Genomic DNA, 22,589 nt, shown 5'->3' with positions numbered 1-22,589 from the left:
ATACGTTGCTCTGGTCTGCTCCTGCTCCATTTGTGTGACAATGGGAGCAGAAACTAACTTCATCTCCCAAGCAGGCTTAGGACTGGTATAGCAAACTCATATGCTGCCCCGTCCCTTCTTTCAGCCCTGATGTTGGGGGTGGTGAGGGGCATGTCAGGGCCATGGCTTGCTACTCAAACTTTTGGTGGGCTGAAGAAAGTGCTGAGCAGAGAATGACTGAGCCATAATTAGCTCCCTAGCACTGCACCACCCCGCACATTGCACTGAGGAGATTACACCCCGATGGTGTCTGCTCAGTAACATCCAGAACAGCAGTAACTTGTAGCAATTCTGTTTATTCAGGCCTATGACGATATCGTACAACTGGTTTCCTTTCATCAATGTAATTTTTTTAATGCTTCCACCTAATGTAATCTCTGATCCGGAAGTTAACATTATGCATAAGTGAGTGAAATTTACCCTAGCACTGACGGGTTCTTGCAGGCCTCTACACAACCACCTAGGTCTCACGTGCTGGGAGTTTTTTTGCCATTAACTTCAGTGGGACCAGGATTGGGCAGTAAGACCTTATGTGCTGTGGGATGAATTTCACCCAAATGAGAACATTATTGAACTCAGCATTAAACCTAATTTTAGTCCTAACTCAGCTACAGAAAAAAGCTTAACAAATGTGCTTTTGACCTTCCATATCTGTGCTTTTCCCCCCAATAATACAGCTTGCCACTCTGCAACTTTTGGGGCCAAACACAGTGGGTTTTGTGCCTTTACACAGTAAACGTACACTTTTTAAGATGCTTCTTGTTTTATTTAATTTAACTCTAATTAGTACCCCTGTTGAGCATGCGCCAGTGTCTACCAGCTCTGCCTCTGCTCCTGTGCCAGTTGCTTCAGCCAATCAGTCTGCTACCGCTACTCAAAACACATCCAGTCAGATGACACCACCATCAGCCACTCCCATCTCTGTAGTACAAGATTCCTTCTCTTCCTCTTTCCAAAGGTAATGCTTTTTTGCATTGTCTTTTTGCAAATGTCTCCCTGTTTGGTGTTTAGAAGTGCTGTGACTGTGTGTGTGTGTGTACATGGGAGTGGGGGGCGGAACTTTATTCAAGTTTAAAGAATATTGGGAAAATATGTTGCCTAGTTTTATGTGTTCTGAAGTTGTTTATTGTTGGAGTGTTGAATTTTTGTTTGCAAGGAAATTGCAAGATGCAAACTGATCTCAGACAAAATTAATCAAATATCTTTGTAAGTGAGGAATATAACTTACATTTTCAAAAAAGAAAATCTGATGTTAAAAATAAAACTGTTTTGTCACCAGTAGCGAGGACACCAAAGTTTCATAATAATTAAAATAGCCAGTGAAAATCCTTTACATTGCATTAAAGCAGTGTTAAAATTATCAAGAAATAAACAGGTTAATAAATTAGGCAAGCTAATATAAAGATCCATCTGGATTTGAATATACCTAAACAAAGACAACGCCCTTTAGAAGTTCAAAGAAGAAAATGCAAAATGCAGTTTGACGCTTTGAGTGATAACACACTGTGTACAGTAGGATCTTTGATATGTACTGTAGTGTTACAGACCTCAGTATTATAGGATGTGCCATGTACGGGATGTCAGTAGATCCATTCATTTGGGGGTTGACTTCTCTATAAAGGCACTAAGTTGATTTATTTCTATTTAACTGTGTTTTTTTCTAATAAGATTTAACTATACAATTAATACAGGATTTAAAAAGGAACAAAGATAGTAATTCAGAGTCTATTCTCACTTCACTGAGCATTCATAATTGCTGTATAATACTGAGAATTATACATGTATATCTAGGGTGAACAGACTCCTCAGACTGTGGGGGAAATGGGTGAAGTTTACATAATAATAATTGTCAAAAGAATAAGAGTGAATTCATGTTGTACCTTTTTTCTTTTCTCTTTTACAGTTTTTGCTCCTAAAAGCTTTGAAAATAATTTACTTTGCACATTTTAGCCCACTTTAAGTGGCCAGGAACAAAAAGTCTTCCCTTCAATAATATGAACTACTCTCAAATAATAGAGGCTCAAAATGTAACCTACAGTATCTTAAAATTGCATAATTTGGTGAGAAATGTTCTTTCTGTTCTAAAGACTTTGTTTTGGTTTTTTTAACTGCTGTTCTCTCACCAAGACACTTTAAAAATATTTATGAATACTGACTTTTTTTAGCTGCTAATATCTCAAATTTCTTTCAAAACACTTTTTGTTTGACTCTGTATTTTTGTTCTGATGCCATAGAGTCAGACATCCAGCCAGCAAAGGGATACTAAGAAAAGTACGACACCCTATTTTCATAATGATAATTATATTGATAACATCATTGCTTGAGAAGCTTTCACATACAATAATGGTTTAAATAATTTTAGCCCTCAGTATATCTTTACTTAAACTGCTGCACAAAGAAAATGGAATGTAAAATACATTCTTGAAAAAGCAAATCCCTACTCCATATAGGTAAGAATATAAACAACCTTTTGGGATTGATCACAACAAAAATGACCATAAGATCTTTGTGCTCTTTACTCTGGCATTAGCTGAATATTTAAATGTTTGTCTTGACTTCTGATTCAAATATATTGTTCCTTACAGGGTAAAAATGTATGCCGTTCAAACAAGATACTTGTCTGAACCACCACCTTTCTTAGCTATCCAGAGAGTCCTGTTTTAATATTTTTTCTGTAACTTGTGCGTTTTATCTTCTGTAGGAATGTGCTTGGTTGTGCTATACTCTAGGTCTGCAGATGTATTCCACAGAAAATACATGTGTTGCTGTAACTATAGACTGGGTCATCTTATATCTGAACTCATACATGGCTCAGTTCTGAGATGTCACTATTGTTCTCCTTGTAACATTCTTTTGTACATGCGTTCATATTTTTACTGTGTTCTCTGCAGACAGCTTGCAGGCCCCAGCTCTCTGTCACAGCCTAAACCTTTCCCTGGGTCCAAGAACATGTCACTAGCAGCTTCCACTGTTTCATCTGCTATCTCTGCTCAGTCTAGTATATTTGCAAACATCTCTTTTTCTTTTTAGTCAGATTGTTTTCGCTCTTCATTATTCACTCCAGTTTGAGGTCCGTAACTTCTTAAAAGATTGGCTTAGGAGAGAACATTGAGAAGTGTAAAATTTACTTGATGGAGCAGCCTCTTTGTTTTGATCTTGTCTGAATTAAAACCAAGCTAAAAGAAAACCTTGATCTTTCAAGTAGTAGGTTTAAAGTACATGACTAAAAAATGCTCTCAGAGCTCAGACAGCTAGTTGTATGTCAGATTCAAGTTTGTTTGTTTGTGTGGTGTTTGTCTAATTAAGAGAGGTGGCAACCCCAAACTGTGTTTTACTTGGTGAAAAGTTTGGATCATAATGTGACCAGCTGACCCATTTTTAAAGGTTCATCAGACCTGCTTTTATTGTGTTTTAAACAATGATTAACTAATGACAGATCGCTAGTGGGAGAAGGGTTAGAAATAGTTATCACTAGAAACAAAGAATACTACCATAATGCTTTCTGTCAGGCTTTCCTAGTTGCTATGGAGCATTTACATTTAATCAAGCTGAACAGTAGAGAAGGCAATGGATTTTAAGATTTATTATTTGAGCACAATTAGATAATGATGATGATGAGAGAGACTGAGTCAGTCGTAATGTACTTTAGGTAATAATTATCCAAGTGTGCTTTATCTCAGCATAAAACACCTCAGGGCATTGTTTGCAGTGAAAAGAGCACACTGGTTTGAAGGCCAAATCTGGAGAAATTTTATATATAAAAATCTGGGGAACATTATAGAAAATATAAGTGACCACACAAGCATATCTCAAACCTTTCAATATGTTGTCATTTCTCTAGCACAGGGAGGGGCAAACTTTTTTGCCTGAGGGCCACATCTGGGTATGGAAATTGTATGGTGGGCCATGAATGAAATTGAGGGTTGGGGTGTAGGAGGGCGTGAGGGCTCCAGCTGGGGGTGCGGGCTCTGGGGTGGGGCTGGGGATGAGGGTTGGGGGTGCCGGAGAGTGCTCCGGACTGGGACTGAGGAGTTTGGAGGGCGGGAGGGGAATCAGGGCTGGGGCATGTGGTTGGGGTGTGGGAGGGAGTCAGGGGTGCAGATCTGGGAGGCGCTTACCTCAAGCAGCTCCTGGAAGCAGCAGCATGTCCTCCCTCCGGCTCCTAAGTGGAAGCGCAGCCAGGCGGCTCTGCCCACTGCCCTGTCCGCAGGCTCCATCCCTGCAGCTCCCATTGGCTGTGAGCCCATTGGCAGGGGTAGCACTTGGAGCACGGGCAGCATGCAGAGCCCCCTGGCTGCCCCTATGCATAGGAGCTGGAGGGGGGACATGCCGCTGCTTCTGGGAGCCACAGCACAAGTGGTGCGGGGCAAGCCCGTGACCCTGCTCCCTGGCAGGAGCTTGAGGGCCAGATCAAAACGTTTGAAGGGCCAGATGTGGCCTCCGGGCCGTAGTTTGCCCACCCCTGCTCTAGCAACAATGCAGAATTGAAAGAGCTATGGGATGGAAAATCGTTATTGGTTCTGGCATGTAAATATGCACACTAAGCACTCCATCTGATTCTATAATTCCCGTATTCAGCAAACTAAAACAAACTAGGCTAAATTCATTCTTGGTGTAATTCCACTGAGTTCAGTGGAAATACACCAGAGATAAATGTATCTCATTGGGCACTACAATTGACTTCTAATTTTCCTCTAACTTCTGAAAACAGTGTAAGTCCTAGGTCAAATCTGCAACCATGGCCATTCCAAATAAATAAATGAAAGCAACCAGAGATGTAAGAACTGAAGGATCATGTGGAGAAGTGAAGAACTGATTGATGTGTTAATGTGGTCCATACATTTTCACTTTATGTAAAATTAATGGGGCACTGGATTAATTTAATATGTTATATATATGGTGAAATACAGCAAAATAATTGCTAGGGAAATTCACCGAGAAACCAGATGTTGCCAGGAGTGGAAAATCTTGCCATAATACCTCCAACATCTCGGAAGGGGTCCTCTTATTGACATTGCACCACTTCACTAAATAGTTTTACAAATATTCAGATAAGTGTGAATTTTTAGCTTTCTGTGTGTATGGCCAAGTTTTTTAAAAGTGACTGGTGATTTTGGATGCCTCCATTACTTTTGGGTGTCCAACTTGAGACATCTTAAAGAGGTCTTATTTTCAAAGGGTGATTTTAACTAGAATTTATTTATTTGAGAATGGGGTCTGGGATCATTGAAATTGATAAAAAAAAAATTAATTACCAAAGAAGATCTCTTACTTGCTCAGGGGGGAAAAAATACTACATATAGTTAGGTGTGATGATTGGCACTCAAAAGTTATTCCTTTTGAGGATGTGGTCCTAGCTGACATGTAAACTCATGGGAAATATTTCTCTCTGTTTGTAATTAAACCTTATCCATAGATAGAACAAAATTTGTAAACAGATGCAAGTCCTGGTGCTTACTCTTGCAAGCCAGGGAATTTGCATCAAAATTTTGTTAGTCTGAATTCCAAGCCTTCCAGATTGCTACTATTTAACATGGCTGCAAAAGGGATTTGCATGGGTGATTCCCCTTAGCTCTAATGGGAGTTACGGATGTAAAATCACTTGGACATGGATAAATGAAGAGACTCTTAAATGTGCAAGTCCATTCAGCTTTCCATAATAAGGCAAAGAAAGCAGAAACAGATTAGAATAGTGATTGTATGGAATAATGCTCAGAAGCTGCTCAGAAGCTGTTTGCAGCAAGTAGCAAATAGCAACTTAGCCCTGGTCTACACTAGGGGGTGGGATCGATCTAAGTTATGCAACTTCAGCTACGTAAATAACGTAGCTGAAGTTGATGTACTTAGATCGACTTACCGTGGTGTCTTCACCACGGTAAGTCGACTGCTGCTGCTCCCCCGTCGACTCTGCCTGCACTTCTCGCGGCGCTGGAGTACAGGCGTCAACGGGAGAGCGCTTGGGGGTCGATTTATCGCGTCTAGACTAGACGCAATAAATCGATCCCCACTGGATCGATCGCTGCCCGCCAATCCACTGGGCAGTGTAGACATACCCTAGAAGCAATTGCTCATTGTTGGTCCACTGCAGAGGTAATTGAAGTGGAAACTGCACATTGGCTCCAAAGAATAATTCCAAATATATGTGGTCTGAGCACCTGACCCTGCCAACATTTAGCAGTGTAGTAACTTTCTAAAATTTCATAATGCAAATTTCAGGTTATTCCGAGGAGCATTTATTTTATTAACCAAACTGTTTGTTCATAAACCGAAGCTGTCTCCTTTATACTCAGCTTCTCCCTGCTGTCTGATTTGTTCAGTGATGCCACAATCCAGTGCTTCTGATATTGACATTTAACTGCCAGAGAAGTCATTATGGTGTCACAGCTGCTGGGCTGTGAGGCATCAGTCAGCAGCGAGAGAGAGGTAGGATATAAAACTTCTGTTTGTGTATACAGTCACTGATAAATCCATCAGAACGAGAGGGAAAGAAATCCAGAAAAAATGTGATGGCTTAAGAAAGACTTTCTCACAACAATTTTTTATAGCAGGTCAGTGATTTCTGAAAACTGCCCACTCAGACTGACACCACAGTCCTGTCTCAGGCACAGTATCTACTAAGTAGGGATAAGACCGGGAAGGATGGATTGATCCAGGTAGGAGTTACAGGAGAACCCAGTTCCCAAGGTTCTCTGTTAATTGTTTCTTCCAACTGAGGGCTTAATTCATTGAAAAGCAATGCAAGTCTGTTGTCTATAAAATCCCAGAGCTGGACTCTGCAATCAGACTTAGGGCTGGTCTACACTTAGTCCGGACTTCGGACTAAGGTACGCAAATTCAGCTACGTTAATAACGTAGCTGAATTCGAAGTACCTTACTCCGGACTTACCGCGGTCCAGACGCGGCCGGAAGTCTCCCCCCGTCGACGCCGCGTACTCCTCTCGGCGAGCTGGAGTACCGGCGTCGATTGTGAGCACTTCCGGGATCGATCCGGGATCGATTTATCGCGTCTTAACCAGACGCGATAAATCGATCCCAGAACATCGATGGCGTGCCTCCGGACCAGCCGGTAAGTGAAGACTAGGCCTTAGTTGGATGAGCCAGTTGCTGTTCATGAATAAAACTAAGGGAGCATCACCTGAATCTAAAATCCTGAGACACAAAAACTATCTGATGTGTGTTTTCTTGACTGTGGTCCAGATTCTTCTCTCATTTACACCTGTGTAACTGCATTAGGCTTAGCCTGGTGTAACTGAGGGCAAAAGTGGTGACTGTGTGTACTAGTGAGTAGGAAGTAACTAGTAAGGTTACTTATTTCCTGTTACTTCCATGGTATATTAACTGCTCATGAGGCCAACTACAGGTTCTTCTTGGAGTGATTGCTCATGTATATTCCACAATAAGTGTGCGTGCTCGCCACATGCACCGGTGCTGGAAGTTTTTCCCCTAGCAGTACCCGTAGGGGGGGAGTGCCCCCCGCAACTCCTGGAGTGGCACCTGCCTGGTGCGGTATAAGGGGAGCTGTGCGCTCTCCCCACCGTCAGTTCCTTCTTGCCACCAGTGAAGGTGCGTTGGAACTGCTGAGCTCCAGTTTTGCTGCAGCTTGTCCCCAGAACTGTTTGTTCATTCATTAGTACCTGTAGTCAGTTAGCTATTTCAGTTAGTTTAATTAGTTAGTGAGCCAGGGCCAGGGCATGCCCCACCCCCCAGGATTTAAGTCGTGCAGCTCTTGTAGGCGTTCTATGCCAAGGAGTGACCTGCACGTGGACTGTCTGCGCTGCTTGGGAGAAACCCATATCAGCGAAAGGTGCAAGATCTGCAAGTCATTCAGGCCCGGACCAAAAAAGAAAGGGACATTAGGCTCCGGACCATCCTGATGGAATCGCGCTGGCCCCGACCCCGGCACACCGCTCCGAACTGGTACCCGGCACCGTGGCGTCGGTACGCAGAGACCCTCCAGTACCATCGACCAGTTGGCACCACTCCCCTTTTATGCGGCACGCCTAGAAGACCGGAAAGACTCCCTCTTAGCAATGGCACTGAGGGAAGTCTGGAACAGAGGCTAGGCCCATTCGTGTAGCCCTCGATCCCCACTGGGCCCTAGCCTCCGACTCATGTTGAGCGGAGTAGCCCAGCCCCTTTGGAGCAGGCCTCTCCGGATGTCCGGATGCCATCTATGCCCGAAGCCCTCCAGGCGGCCAGGTACGTCATGTCCATGCTGGTGCCCGAAGCTACGCCAATGTCAGCCCCACATTCCAGGGGCAAGCCGCCGCTGGGATCACCACAGTCGCCGCCAGCCCGGTACCGGTCTCAGTTGAGGAAACGTTCCCAACACCGCTCACTGCCCAGCAACCGTTCAGGGCTCAGTCCATGTGGATCACCCTCGACACCGGCCAGACTGTCTGGATGGGTGCCGTCCAACCGGGACTCCCAGCACCGCTTGTCTTCGCGGAGCGATCATTGACAGGACCGTGGCCTGGGTGTCAGAAGCAATGTCGGCCTCCATCCCTAGACACCCAAGAAAGAAGTTGGTGGGACCTGTGCCCAGAGTCCGACCGCACTGGTCTCCTCACCCCATCCGGAGGAGCTGATTGTGGCCCCGCCCCCCTCTGTCCCTCAGGAGGACTACCGGGCCCACCAAGACCTCTTAAAAAGGGTGGCAGCAAGCCTCCAACTCCAGGAAGAGGAGATGGAGGAGCCCTCAGACTCCCTGTTCAATGTGCTGTCCCCCTCAGCACCGGGCAGTGTGGCCCTGCTGCTCCATGAAGGGGTGGCAAGAATTTCAAACGCCCTGTGGCAAACACCAGCCTCGTTGGCTCCCATCTCTAAGAAGGCGGAACGCAAGTACTTTGTACCCCCTAAAGGGCACAAGTATTTGTATACCCACCCAGCGCCCAACTCCTTGGTGGTCAAGTCGGTCAACCACAGGGAACGGCAGGGGCAGCGAGCCCCGACCTCAAAGAACAAAGACTCTCAGAGGCTGGATACTTTCAGGAGAAAAGTTTATTCGTCCTCAAGCTTCCAGCTAAGAGTAGCAAACCATCAGGCTCTCCTGGGTCGCCACGAGTTTAATCTCTGGGGATCCCTCCCCAAGTTCGAGGACTCCCTCCGGGAGCACGATAAAAAGAGGTTTAAGAAGCTTGTGGAGGAAGGGGCAGCAGCTGCAAGGGCATCTCTGCAGGCCGCTTCGGATGCAGCGGACACGGACGCATGGTCCATGGCCTCGGCGGTGTCCATGAGATGGACGTCATGGCTCCTGCTCTCTGGGCTATCCAGCGAAGCGCAGTCATCAATGCAGGATCTCCCTTTCGACGGGAAGGCTCTGTTTGCTGAGGAAACAGACACAAGGCTGCATGGCATGAAAGACTCCCGCATGACCCTCCAGACCTTGGGCCTCTCCCTGCTCCAGCAAAACCCAAGTTCAAGGCGCAGCAGGCTCCCGCCCAGGCCGCCCTCCCAAAGTACGAGGCCGCCCATAAGAAGCAGCGGGACTATAGAAAACGCCCGCAAAGGCAGTCTCGGCCTGCCCCCCAGCCTGGGTCCTCTAAGGGCAAGCAAGCGGGTAAAAATCATTTTTGATGGGATGCTCAGGGGTACCCCGCCAGTTCTCAGCAGGGATCCAGCCCCAGTAAAGCTCCCTTTTTCCAACCAGTTGTGTGCTTTCCTCCGGGAATGATCGCAGCTCACCTCAGACCGATGGGTCCTCAACACCATCTCCCGAGGTTACACCCTTCAGTTTACCTCCTCCCCGCCCAACCACCCCCTGCCTCCGTCCCTCTTGGGGGACCCATCGCATGAGGCTCTGCTCGAGCAGGAGGTTGGGCGGCTCCTGGAACTAGGAGCGATAGAGGCGGTGCCCAAGGAGTTCATGGGCAAGGGGTATTACTCCCGGTATTTCCTTATCCCGAAGGCCAAAAGGGGGCTCAGGCCCATCATGGACCTGCGAGGCCTGAACCAGTACATGGTGAAACTCAAGTTCCGCATAGTTTCCCTGGCCTCCATCATCCCCTCCCTGGATCCTGGGGACTGGTACTCTGTCCTCGATCTACAGGACACGTAGCTCCACATCCACATATTCAAAGGGCACGTGCGTGTCCTCTGTTTCGTGGTAGGACAGAATCACTACCAATTCATGGTCCTCCCTTTTGGTCTGTTTACTGCCCCCAGGGTCTTTACAAAGTGCATGTCGGTAGTAGCTGCCTACCTCAGGCGCCGGGGGGTCCAGATATTCCCCTATCTGAATGACTGGCTGGTCAATGGCACCTCCCGATCGCAGGTGAGGGATCATGTGGCACTCCTGTCCACATGCACCGTCCTGGGCCTGTTGGTAAACAACACCTAGTCCACGTTAGTCCCAGTCCAACACATAGAGTTTATCAGGGCGCTCCTGGACGCAACATCGGCCAGGACCTCTCTCCCCCCAGACTGGTTCGAGACCCTGAAAGGGCTCATTGACTCGGTTGCAAGGTTCCCGGTGATGACAGCCAGGGCTTGCCCGCAGCTGCTAGGTCACATGTCAGTGTGCATGTATGTGATCCGCCATGCCAGACCCCTCCAGCTCTGGCTGGCCTCGAAGTTCTCCCAGGCCATGGACAGAATGGACAAGGTCTTCACCATGCCAAACTCGGTGATCACCTCCCTGTGGTGGTGGTCCGCCCCAAGCAACATGCTCGAAGGGGTCCCGTTCAGGGACAGGGCCCCGTCGTTGGAGCTGGTGTCCGATGCATTGGACCTGGGCTGGGGGGCCCATGTGGGGAATTTTCAGACCCAAGGCCTGTGGTCTCTGCAAGACCTCACCCTTCATATAAACGTCAAGGAACTCAGGGCGGTGCGACTGGCATGTATGGCCTTCCACTAGCACCTGAAGGGCAAGGTAGTCAGGGTCCTCATGGACAACACGGCCTCAATGTTCTATATCAACAGGCCCGATCCTCTGCCCTCTGCCACAAAGCCCTCAGTCTGTGGGACTTCTGTATAGCCCATGACATCCACCTAAAAGCCTTTCACCTGCCGAGTGCCCAGAACGTGAGGGTGGATCTCTTGAGCAGAGATTTTTCCTCTCAGCACGAGTGGTCTCTACACCCAGAAGTGGTCCACCAGCTCTTCCAAAGGTGGGGAACTCCCTAGGTGGACCTATTTGCGACCCGACAGAACTGACGATGCCCCTGGTTCTGCTCCGGGGGCGGCTTAGGGAAGGGCGCTATCTCCGATGCCTCCTATCCTGGTCAGGCCAGCTTCTCTACACCTTTCCCCCATTCCCTCTGATCAGCAGGGTCCTGGAGAAAATAAAGACGGACAAAGCCAGGGTCCTTTTCATTGCCCCGGCGTGGCCCAGGCAGCACTGGTACGGGACCCTCTCGGGCCTGGCGGTGGCTCCGCCGTGGCTGTTGTCGCTCCGCCCGGACCTGCTCTCTCAGGACCAGGGCCGCCTCCTCCACCCCAACCTGGCAGCTCTTCACCTTATGGCGTGGCTGCTCAGTGGCTAGGTGGCGAGGTAAGGACACGATCAGAACAGGTTCAGTGCATCCTCCTCGAAAGTAGATGGCTCTCTACTCACTGCTCCTACATGGCAAAGTGGTCTCAGTTTTCTAGGTGGGCGGCGGACCAAGGTGTGTGCCCAACGTCTGCCCCAATCCAGCTTATCCTTGATTACCTCCTCCGCCTTAGGGCCCAGGGCCTGGCGCCCTCGTCAGTCAGAGTGCACCTGGCAGCCATATCGGCCTTCCATCCCCTGGAGCGAGGACACATTGTGTTCTCCCATGCTATGACCGGCCGGTTCCTTAAGGGTTTGGACTGGCTTTACCCATATTCTAAGCCCCTGGTCCCACAATGGGACCTGAATCTGGTGCTGGCTTGTCTTATGGAGCCCCCGTTTGCACCATTAGCCATGTGTTCCTGGTCTCACCTCTCGTGGAAGGTGGCCTTCCTGGTTGCTATCACATCGGCCAGGTGGGTCTCGGAGGTCAGGGCCCTGACTTCCAAGCCGCCGTATACAGTCTTTCATAAGGACAAGGTCCAGCTCGGCCCACACCCCGCATTCCTCCCGGAGGTGGTCTCTGCCTACCACATGGGTCAGGACATTTTTCTACCAGTCCTCTGCCCCAAGCCTCACATGACTAGTGAGGAGCACTATCTCCACACGCTTGATGTGAGGCGGGCTCTGACTTTCTACCCTGAGCGGACCAAGCCATTCAGAAAGTCCTCACAACTGTTTGTCGCCTCGGCTGAGCGCGCGAGAGGCCAGCTGATTTCCACTCTGCGGCTTTCCAGCTGGATCACTTCGTGCATCCGCTTCTGTTATGAGCTGGTGGGTGTCCCCCCGCTGCCCATTGTGAGGGCGCACTCGACTCAGGCGCAAGCGTCATCGGCTGCCTTCGTGATCCACATCCCTATAAAGGACATTTGTAGGGCCGCCATGTGGTCTTTGGTTCACACGTTCACCTCGCACTATGCAATAGTCTCCCAAACCAGGGATGACGCCAGGTTCGGCAGGGCGGTACTCCATCCCGAGAACTTGTGAACTCCTACCCACCTCCAGAAGGTATAGCTTGGAATCATCTATTGTGAAATACACATGAGCAATCACTCACAGAAGAAAAGACAGTTATCTTTTCGTAACGGGTGTTCTTCGAGATGTGTTGCTCATGTCTATTCCACATCCCGCCCTCCTTCCCCTCTGGTGGAGTTGTCTGGCAAGAAGGAACTGAGGGTGGAGGGAGCACACAGCTTATACCGTGCCAGGCAGGCACCACTCCAGCGGTCGCAGGGGGCGCTCCCCCCCTACGGGTACCGCTGGGGAAAAACTTCCGGCACTGGTGCACGTGGCGAGCACACACACCTATTGTGGAATAGACATGAGCAACACATCTCGAAGAACACCAGTTATGAAAAGGTAACTGTCTTTTCCGTACAAACTGGTACCAGCTCTTTTCCTCCAAGAAAATAATGAGAGGGATCTCATCTAAATGGAAATGAACAACATTGCGGGAAAGGAGAAAAATAAAACCACAAACACTCTTCATGTTTCTTTTTCTGGGTTCAGTTTGTAATGTTGTCACTTTGTTTTTATTGCCTAACCTTAGATAAGAAATGCATGTCTACTGGTTGACGTGGGCTAAAAGACAGATTTGTTGTGCATTGTTGATTTCTATTTCTAGGTTTCTGATACAGGGAAGGGAAAGAGAGAAAGAAGACACCAAGCTTTAAAACTGTCAGTTCTCCAGTTTAAGGAATTGGTTAAAATCACTTCAGAGTTTGTTTTTATGATTATGAAACTGCCTGCCTTAGTCAATAAGGACCTTTAACTGACTCTGAACAGGATGGGGTGCTGTTAATTGCCTGTGTCCATTCTAAATGTCTGGTCACTGTATGATAGCACTATCCCTTATATAAGATCCTAGGAGTAGTTGCACTGCAGACAATTATCTTTTTTAACTTCAGTTTTTCCTATGAATGTTTTATTATTTTGCCATCTTCCTGATTTATTTTTAAGTAACAATCAGTCCAATAAAGTTATGCTCTTAAACAGTATCATGCTCTGGAGTGAAAGCATAGGATAAATCAGAAAGCTGTAAACTCTTGGGCTCAATTAGCATTACACGATTTGTTGAGAAACTCCCAAATCAAAATGTAATCATTTCTCTTGAAATGTCATTGACTAACTAGCTTTTTCTTTCTTTTTACATTTTGTCACATTAATGCTAGACATTTGTACACAAATACAGTGATAGGCTGCTTATTATCATTATGTTGTTCTTTTATTATTTCGCTTTTTAATTTATCCACATTTGCTTGTCCGATAGTGTTTTGGAATCAACTTCACTGTCAGTATTGTGACTCTCAACAAACCAAACCAAAGCACCAGGAACCTCTCATACTGGTGCAAACCAGCTATAAGTCCATTGACGTCCGTTGATGTCCATTGACATGGTGTATGTGAGAGGAGAATCAGGCCCACTTTGTGTACATAATGTTAATTTGTGTCAGAGATCAAAATGTTAAAAGATGACACACTGTCTTTAACTTAGGTTGCTGAGTTTTGGCAGTGTACCAGCATACATTGTAATGAGAACACACTGATCTAAGACCCTCCCCCCCCTACTATCTCAATGTACGGGTTCAGGGACAATAATGGTAGTTTTTAGATTTTGTTTTTTGTTTTTGTTGGTTTCCGATTTTGGTATCTAAATACAACAGTGTTAGTGTGTTAAATTCCTTGGGTCTGATCCTGCCATCCTTACTTAGACAAAATTCTCATTGACTTGTGTGCAGGAGGATTTTTAAAGTTTAGTGTTTAAAAAAAAGACTAATAAAAACTAAATGATAAAAGAAAAATATTCTCCTAGAAGACCATGATGGCAGCAGTGTTAGCTCTTCTGCATTACTTCCTATCATGTATATATGCACTAAAGGGGTTTTAAAATAGAGCATTATTTAAATAATAGCTGTTTAAGAACTTTTGAAAAACAGAACTTTAAAATTATAGATTGTCATGTAAAATTCCTGAAATTAGGATTTTCAGGAAGAATGAAGGTGGGGTTTCACATAATGGCTCTTTAGCTGATTATGTGCATATACATTTTAAAAGGTAGATCATCAAGAAACTGCAACTACTCCTTTGTGTAGATCCCTGAAATCAGACTAACATTTTGTAAATCCCAGCAAAGATGCTTTTCAATTTGAAACATGATAATTGAATTTTTCTGTCATGAATACCTGTGTGACAATTATTCTGACAGATTGGTAACTGTTAGATGTCTTTCACTGTCCATGGTACTTTCCATAATCTTTAGTTGCACAATTAACTTTTTGATTAATATATTCTGGTTCAAAATGAACTGTATCCATTTGTGCCTGGAAAATTATAGGTAACCACTCTCAAAACTACAAATCACATGCTAACTATATAAGATTTTAATATAATATATATAGCAACAACTAATTAGTAATTAAAGATCTAGACACCATTGTGATCACATTAATTGCATAACCAATTCAACCTTTAAATATAAACTGATTAGTGTGTTTTATTTTATCCTTTTTCCATTTCCCTTCTAGCCATATCCCTTTTCATTTAGATTTAGGAAGCACTCTTAAATCCTTGTTCCTCCAAATAGATATGCACATGTGCACATGTTCATGTGCAGCCCCACTGAATTCTACATAGGCAAAAGTGTCTGCCAGTTCATGTAGCAGTTTGAAGGTTGGGAACTTAATCAGTAAATGAGAGCAAGAGAGTTTGCCTTGAGCACGTATAAACTCCCTTACCACTTAACTACCTCTTTCTGTTTCTCAATAGCATCATGGACCATGATACCCTCCTCACGCTATTTAAAAACAATTGAACATTGAAAAAAACAATTATTTAAATTAGCATATACAGAATTGCAGCTTGCCACAATCAATTATCTGAGCCCAAGCCAGGGGATCCAAAGAGGGCTACACCAAAAAGGTGGATATGTTAGTGCCCTGAAATCTTAATTTGCACTCAAAATGGAACAGCAAGAAGTGACAAAGTTCTAAGGCCTCATATTGTTATCAGCAGGCAAGGGGTACACTCCCAGGTCAGATCTCCCGTAGATGTAGAAGGTGCAGTAATGCAGCAGGTCTGGAGATTGAAGAGCTAACTGGAACTTCAGATGAACTATATAAAATTAGTTTCCTGATAGTCACAGGTGAAGAGGACTCTGAAGGGATAGAGCTCCATACTAGTGGTCAGAGGGCTGAAATGTAGCTGGAGTTGGATTCTTTCTCTTTACATAGAAACCTTCTTGTTTCTTTTGTTATAAACTGTCTATTCAGGAGCATGGTAAAGATTTTTTAAAATGGATGCCTATAATTGGATTCCTAAATCCATATTTTGGCACCTAGATAAGAAGCCTGGTCTTTTAAAAAACTAAACATACAGCAGCTCCCATTTAAAAACAAGGCAACTTATTTAGGTGCTAAAATATGGACCTAGAAAACCAACTTTGGGCAACCATTTTAAAAAATATTTTCCCTAAACCTTCAGAGAAAAAAGAAGTTGCTGGTAGTAATAACTTTGCTGCTGCCATTGTGGGACGATCTAGTCCATTCTACCAGTTTAATAGAATTTTTCAACCCAGTCTTAAATCTGGGACAGACCTAATTTCTCTTAGAAGAGCCTTCTCCTCAACTTCTTGCACAAAATTACTCAGCCACACTGGGAGTGAGATTTTTCCATGTTGCCTAATCCAGTCCAATGGATTTTCCCTGGATACTTAAAACAAACCTCCCAAGACATGTGTGGGAGCATGGAACTTCTTAATCAATGTCCCTAACTAATGAAATCTGATCTAAGTGAAGTAAATCAGTTTCTTTAATGGCTTCCCTTTAGTTAAAACACACTGCGTTCCTGAAGAAATATTTTCAGGGGAAGGGATTACAGAATTATTTTGGAACCTGTCATTAATTGTTGCTTGATCATATTTTCCCCTTATTTTAAAGCCTGTAATGTTAACTTGACTTTTTCACAGCCTTTTTCACAGCCTCACAAGGTTTAAACTTTAAAGCATAGTTGACTAAATACCTAGTTCAATAACATTTTAGAGATATAGGGTGAAATCTTGACCCCATTGAAGACAGTTGCAGAACAACTATTGATTATAACAGACTCAGGATTTCACCCGTAATATATAGCTTGACTTTGACATGAATCCAATGGACAAGTCTGTTGTCATTCATTTTTTTAACATTTTATAAAAATACATCCATCATTTCACAAGATCAAATCTTCCATAGACTTTTAAGTGTTATCTCTGTAGGCTGATCCCTGTATTTTTATCCTTTACAGTTCCACCAACAGAAAAATGCTGTCTGGGTTGAAAATAACCAGGGGAAAGCGCAGGGTTGAAAATAATCAGGGAAAAGTTGGGGGTAGTAGCTTGATGCTGTGGTTTCATTTACGTTGCCACTTCTCTTTATTATGGGACAGCTGTTTGCCTCACCACAATTAAGGTGGAGCTGAGCTCCCAAGTTAAGAAGTGATGTTTCAATTCAAGGTTCACATTACTAAGATTTTGTGCAACTTACTTAGTAGTATCCAGATTTGTGCACACTGAAACAAAGCAAATGTACCTTTTTTCTTTGTGTTAGTATTTAGTGAATGTCAAAGCAAACTGTCTCTTTAATTGCAGAACTAAAATCCTACAACTAAAGAATTAACATCAATTTATGAGCTAGTGATTTATGGGGCATTTTAGTCAATGAATCAAATTGTCCTCACCTTATTAAGGCTGTAGTGTGGTTTGTAGCCCGAGTAAGATGAGCAGGATTTGGCTCAATAACAGTTAAACATTGTTTTTGTAACCCAGATGAAAAGTAGTGCATGTCATGTATTTTAATGTGCCTCAACATACTGCTTATTGAATATAGTATGTACTTCCTTTTCATAAGGAAACTCATTGTAGGATAAGATTCCCTAATTATCCTGATATATTTGGTTCTCAATTTCAAATGACATTTTCTTTTGCATAAAAACACAAACTTTTGTCTTATTTTAGCTTCAACCGGCATTCTTCCACCTCCATCAGCTACCAGTCAAAAAAGAGGTATAAAATATTATCTTTTGCAGCTACTACACATTAAAAGTATTTAACACACCAATTTAATGCTACTAGTAGACTTCTAGTGAACTATTAACCTAAAAGTGATCTTATTAAAAATGTCTCCTCTCTTCTTTTCCTGATGACTAATAGTTTTCAAACGTAGTATTTAATTCATTGCCTCTCACATGTTATTGTCTGTTACAGATCCATTCGGTTAAGATTGGGCACTTTCAGTGCCTTTCAGAGATGTTATCATTTTACTGTTCCTTTAAACCATCTTCAGTCCTCAGGATATCTTTTGTCACCTGCTTAACCACTATTTACTTTCTGCGGCAGAAATTACAGCTGGTAAATCTTTCCAAAGCTGATTTAGCTTGACTAAAACCCTTAATGATGTAGCTCAATGCTTTATTTCTCTTACAGGAGTCTTTTCCTCTCCATTGTTAAATCTAATCTGCATCCCCACTTTGGTTGTCTTTTTAAACAGTTCCCTAGTTAGTTATTGAACTCAGTGGTGCTGTTGTTCTTTGTTTGTTTGGAGACAATTTTTTTATTTACTACAATTTATTTTCTCTCTAGCAGACACCAGTTTCCTAGAAGTACAAGGAAATCTAGGGCAGTGTTTCAAAGTGCTATAGACATTGAGAAATACATAAGTAACAAACAAGCAGTCCTAATGCATTTTGCAAATTTAGAGTCCTAAAAAGGGTCTTTACCAATGAACCCAGGTGTTTGAGACTAGAACATACTCAGCAATGGCAGGTACACTAGAATTTCAGATATGGTTTTATAATAAATGTAATTTATAATTTCCTACACTACATAGCAAGTGTTGATCAGATTCTTTAAAAGTAAGTATGTTGCACTGATTTCTTGTGTAACTGTTTTCCCTTTGAATAATAAGGCTTAAAGTAATAAAAGATCTTCAGATAGTGTATATTTTAGCCAATCACCTTTTGAAATCATCACATAAGGCCAAATCTGTCACTGAATTGTTTCCAGTAACCTCAGGATGCCACTAAAACAGAGTCCCATAAGCTCTTACATTTCAAAACATTGGTGTCAGTATTGGATTAAATGGACACTGTTTATAAGGTATTTAGGTTGGGTTTTTTTAGTCATTCTGTATGGAATACAAAAAAGAGCAATGATTCTGTGTGAGTTCTCACTGTTCTCCAACTGAAGTCCCGTGCAGCTGGCAGCTATTGGCATAAGACACTAACGAGGGGACAGCAACAAGAAATAACTGTAAATATGAACAGTTTCATGTGTTGTTGAGAGCATCTTTCATCGTTACAAAATTGTGGCACAATACAGCAGAGTCCACAGTAAACACAAACTCATGAGAATAGTTTGTCAAAATCAACGCCTCATATTCTCCATGGCACAATGGAACCAAATTCAGGCCATGTTTACACTTAAGTTACGTTGGCACAGCTAGGACACTTAGGAATGTGTAAACACAGTAATATCAGGGGGGAAAAGTCTTATTTCTTATTTTATTCAGAGAACTGATATAAGCTAGATGGGCAAAAGCTGTCTTTTTCCCCAGTATAAGTTGTGTCTCCAATAGAAGGGTTTGCGAAGTTAGTCTTTAAGGTGCCACCGGACTCCTTGTTGTTTTTGTTGATACAGACTAACACGGCTACCCCCCAATACTATACCCTTTTATGTTTACTGTCAAAACCTTTCTAGTGTAGACAAGGCCTCAATGGTCAGAACCCCTATCCTGCAGCAGATGTGGATAAGAGTCTGAACTAGGCCTTGGGGGATCCTCCTTGTGTGAGGCTCAATGAAATAGTAGGATTGAAGGAAAAAATAGGAGTTTATAAAGCAAGCATGGCGTTGAGGAAAGCAAGGGAACTGTTTAGCCCCAGCAAGGGTTTAATTACTCTTCCTGTATGGATTGCTGTGCTTGTTGCAGAGCGTAAACCTCAACATCTGCTGACTTCTGCTTCTTCTCCTCTGCGCTTCTTCTTTTCCTTTGTTTGTTTTCCTTTTTACTCCTTCCCAAGGCAAGTTTTCTGTCTCATTTGATCCCTGACTCTCTGGTAGTGGTAGAATTGGGGCTTGAATAAACTGGAGAATCTGCAGCCTATTCCCTCTTCCGCAGTATATAGAGGAACAAGGGCTCTTTACCTGCTTGGAGGCTACTTGCTCAGCAGAGGGGAAGGAGACCTAGAGCTAAGTGATTGGAGTACCATGTACATGGCCAAGTAATCTGATAGAGCATCTGGAAAAATCATGTGAGGAGTGGGATGGGCAGCAGCCCTTGATTGTAAATACTGTTCAGCAAGCATGGTCTGGGGTAGAGCAGGGAAATCGTCTCCAGATGACCAGATTGCTTGAGTAGATATAGCTGAACATTTGCAAGTGGACAGCTGTAGATCCTTCTGGTACTACTGTAGCTCTTGGGACTCCTTCTGAAGTATCAGGAACATCCCTGAACTCTTGCACCTGAACCAGAGAAGTCACCCTATGTTAGAGTGAGCTCTAGGGGCTGCAGAATCAAAGAACCATGGAAGTTGTCTGAGAGCCCTTATTCTGTCAAACAATTGAAGACAAGCCACTGAAGCTAGCCACAAGCTCTACCCCTCCCCTGGAGACACTCCTCTGCAAGTGCAGTGGGAGCAGGGAATTAGGATACATGTATCTGGTTTCATCTTTTCCTCTCACTGATTCCCATGGCTCAGACATCTCTCCCCCAGCATCCTGCTTCCCTTTAAAAGCACCTAATAAAATAAATCCCCAAAACCTACACTTGTGCAACATTCAAGACCACAAAAAAGTATAGGTGTGTATGTACTTACGTGCATGCACACTAATCCCCATGTTAACAACTGATTTAAATATAAACATTAGAGGTTGGGTGTGTGTACACAAATAAGGTATTGTGTGAATGTATCTGAATTTGTGCACCCACACAGCTGCATCCACACTTTTGATAATCTGGTCTTATAGCACAAGTAGAGTAGGGCAAAATATTTACCATGTAAAATGTTCTTCAGTGAAATGTATCTACTTTTGAGGTAATCAAATATTTTATATGTTTCTTAAAAACAGCATGGTCAAGGAGATCGATTGAGCATAGGCCTGGGAACCAGAAATTCTTATTCCTACTTATTTTACTGGCTGTCCTAATAAAAATTGATCTTATATCCCAGTATACTGATAGGACGTTGCAATATTTAGTTAATGAATGCCTCACAAGACCTCTCTGAGGTAAGTGGATGTTGCTTCAAGTCCAGTGCTCAGTTCTCCAGACTAAATTGCATTCAACTCATTTAATTAAAGTAAAAAGTTTGCAAGTATGAAGACCAGTAAATCCAAGCTACAAATAATTTTGTTGTTTACTGTTATCAAACTGAGGCCTTGTCTACACTACTGGGGTAAGTTGACCTAAGTTACGCTACTCCAGTTACGTAGCTGGAGTCAACGTAGCTTAGGTTGACTTACTGCAGTGTCTACACCATGCTGTGTCGATGGGAGACTCTCTCCTGTCAACTTACCTTACTCCTCTCGTTACAGTGGAGTACTGGAGTTGACTGGGGAGCACTCTGTGGACGATTAACAGGTCTTCAGTAGACCCGCTAAATCGACCCCCACTGCATCGATCGCAGCAGTGTTGATCCCCAGTAAGTGTAGACATGCCTTCAGGTTTATTACCTGAACCATAAGAAAGTGCTGGAGACACAGGTGCTGGAACAATTTTTATAGAGGTGCTGAGAGCCATTGAACCAAACTGTAAACCCTGTATGTGATGGAAACGACTTCAAGCCAGGGGGTGTGGCAGCACCCCTAGTTCCAGCACCTATGTGTGGAGATAAACTCCTCAGGGGTGATTCTCCTCATTGAAATCCCTCGCTGCTGCTATTTGGAATCTTTCAAAGAGATTTCTACTTACATGATCTCTCCCCTATGCTCCTGGATTGAGAATCAGAGGCTTTTGGGACCCTCCAAACTTAAACATTAGAAAAATAAATGAATAGATTAAAACCTCAGCCTAGACCTAGAAAGGGGCTAGTTTCAGAGATGAGATATATTTTTCTTTCTGCTTTCTAAAGACCAAGTGCTTGGTCCCACTGAAAAGAGGTGGGTTACCAGTTCTCATAGCACTAGTATAAATCACTGAATTTTGTTTGATTTTGCTCCCATTTAAATCAGTAGCAAAACTCCCACTGATTTCAATGAGACCAGGATAAGCCTCTTTGTAGGCACTAGGCAAATGGACCAAGAATCTCATTTTCAGATGCCTAGCCCTGACGTCTGAAATGATCAACCCCTGCTAAATGGGATCTTCCTGCAGTTGGTCACACCAAAACTAGAGATTGATTAGGTCTCCTATTTTGCTAGTTTTCCCAACCAAAGGGATTGATTCTGTAAAGGTGCCAGTGTTAAAGATACTGACAGCAGGCTCTTTTTTCGCTCATTAAATTTGTTTTTAAAGCAGTCATTAAAATGCCAGTGATGGGGGCTGCACTGGCTGCCTTCATCACCTATGATGGCTACAAAGACTAATGAATCTCACATTCTTCTCTCTGTGCCGTTAAGGAAGCATCCATTGGGATGGTATGGAAGCTGACAAATCTCTTGATTTCTTAATCTGTGGCTCTTGATGTCTGGAAAATTGCTCACAGCTTTGCTTTGCTTTTAGAGGTACGGGCCAGTCCTATACATCAACACCGGTTTCCCAGGGTACCGCTTCTTCCTCAGGCTACAGTGAAAGTCCAGTTCCTGCTCCAAAACCAAGAGTTGTCACTACTGCTAGCATAAGGCCCTCTGTCTACCAGCCAGGTAAGGATTTCAAAAAGGTGAAAGGGTCTATACCAATGTCCAGTAGCATTTTATGCAGAAAATGCAAGGCCTTTTTACACACAAAGGACCAAATTCTGTTGGCCATGTTAGAAATGAGTGAGCTTATTCTACCTAATTTCAAATCCACCCTAATATTGTGACTTCTGAATTATGTTGGGTTTGTATTCTGCT

At 43.9% G+C, this 22,589-nt stretch overlaps 1 protein-coding gene across 16 annotated transcripts in view; it reads left to right on the top strand.

The window, feature by feature from the left end:
• The window catches only part of LDB3 (LIM domain binding 3), a 199,067-nt gene that overhangs the window by 149,822 nt on the left and 26,656 nt on the right, over positions 1-22,589 (top strand). For 12 of the 16 annotated variants that reach the window (XM_054034562.1, XM_054034563.1, XM_054034577.1 and 9 more), the window contains 3 exons: positions 827-997; positions 17,559-17,606; positions 22,258-22,397. In XM_054034562.1, coding sequence (XP_053890537.1) covers positions 827-997; positions 17,559-17,606; positions 22,258-22,397 — 359 coding nt within the window. The remainder of the gene's footprint in view (positions 1-826; positions 998-17,558; positions 17,607-22,257; positions 22,398-22,589) is intronic. The other 4 variants (XM_054034575.1, XM_054034568.1, XM_054034565.1 and 1 more) reach the window with 3 other exon arrangements.

Source organism: Malaclemys terrapin, chromosome 7 (genome assembly GCF_027887155.1).
Source record: "Malaclemys terrapin pileata isolate rMalTer1 chromosome 7, rMalTer1.hap1, whole genome shotgun sequence".
In the NCBI taxonomy this organism is placed as follows: Eukaryota; Metazoa; Chordata; order Testudines; family Emydidae; genus Malaclemys; species Malaclemys terrapin.
This window is presented reverse-complemented; position numbering and strand designations above follow the sequence as displayed.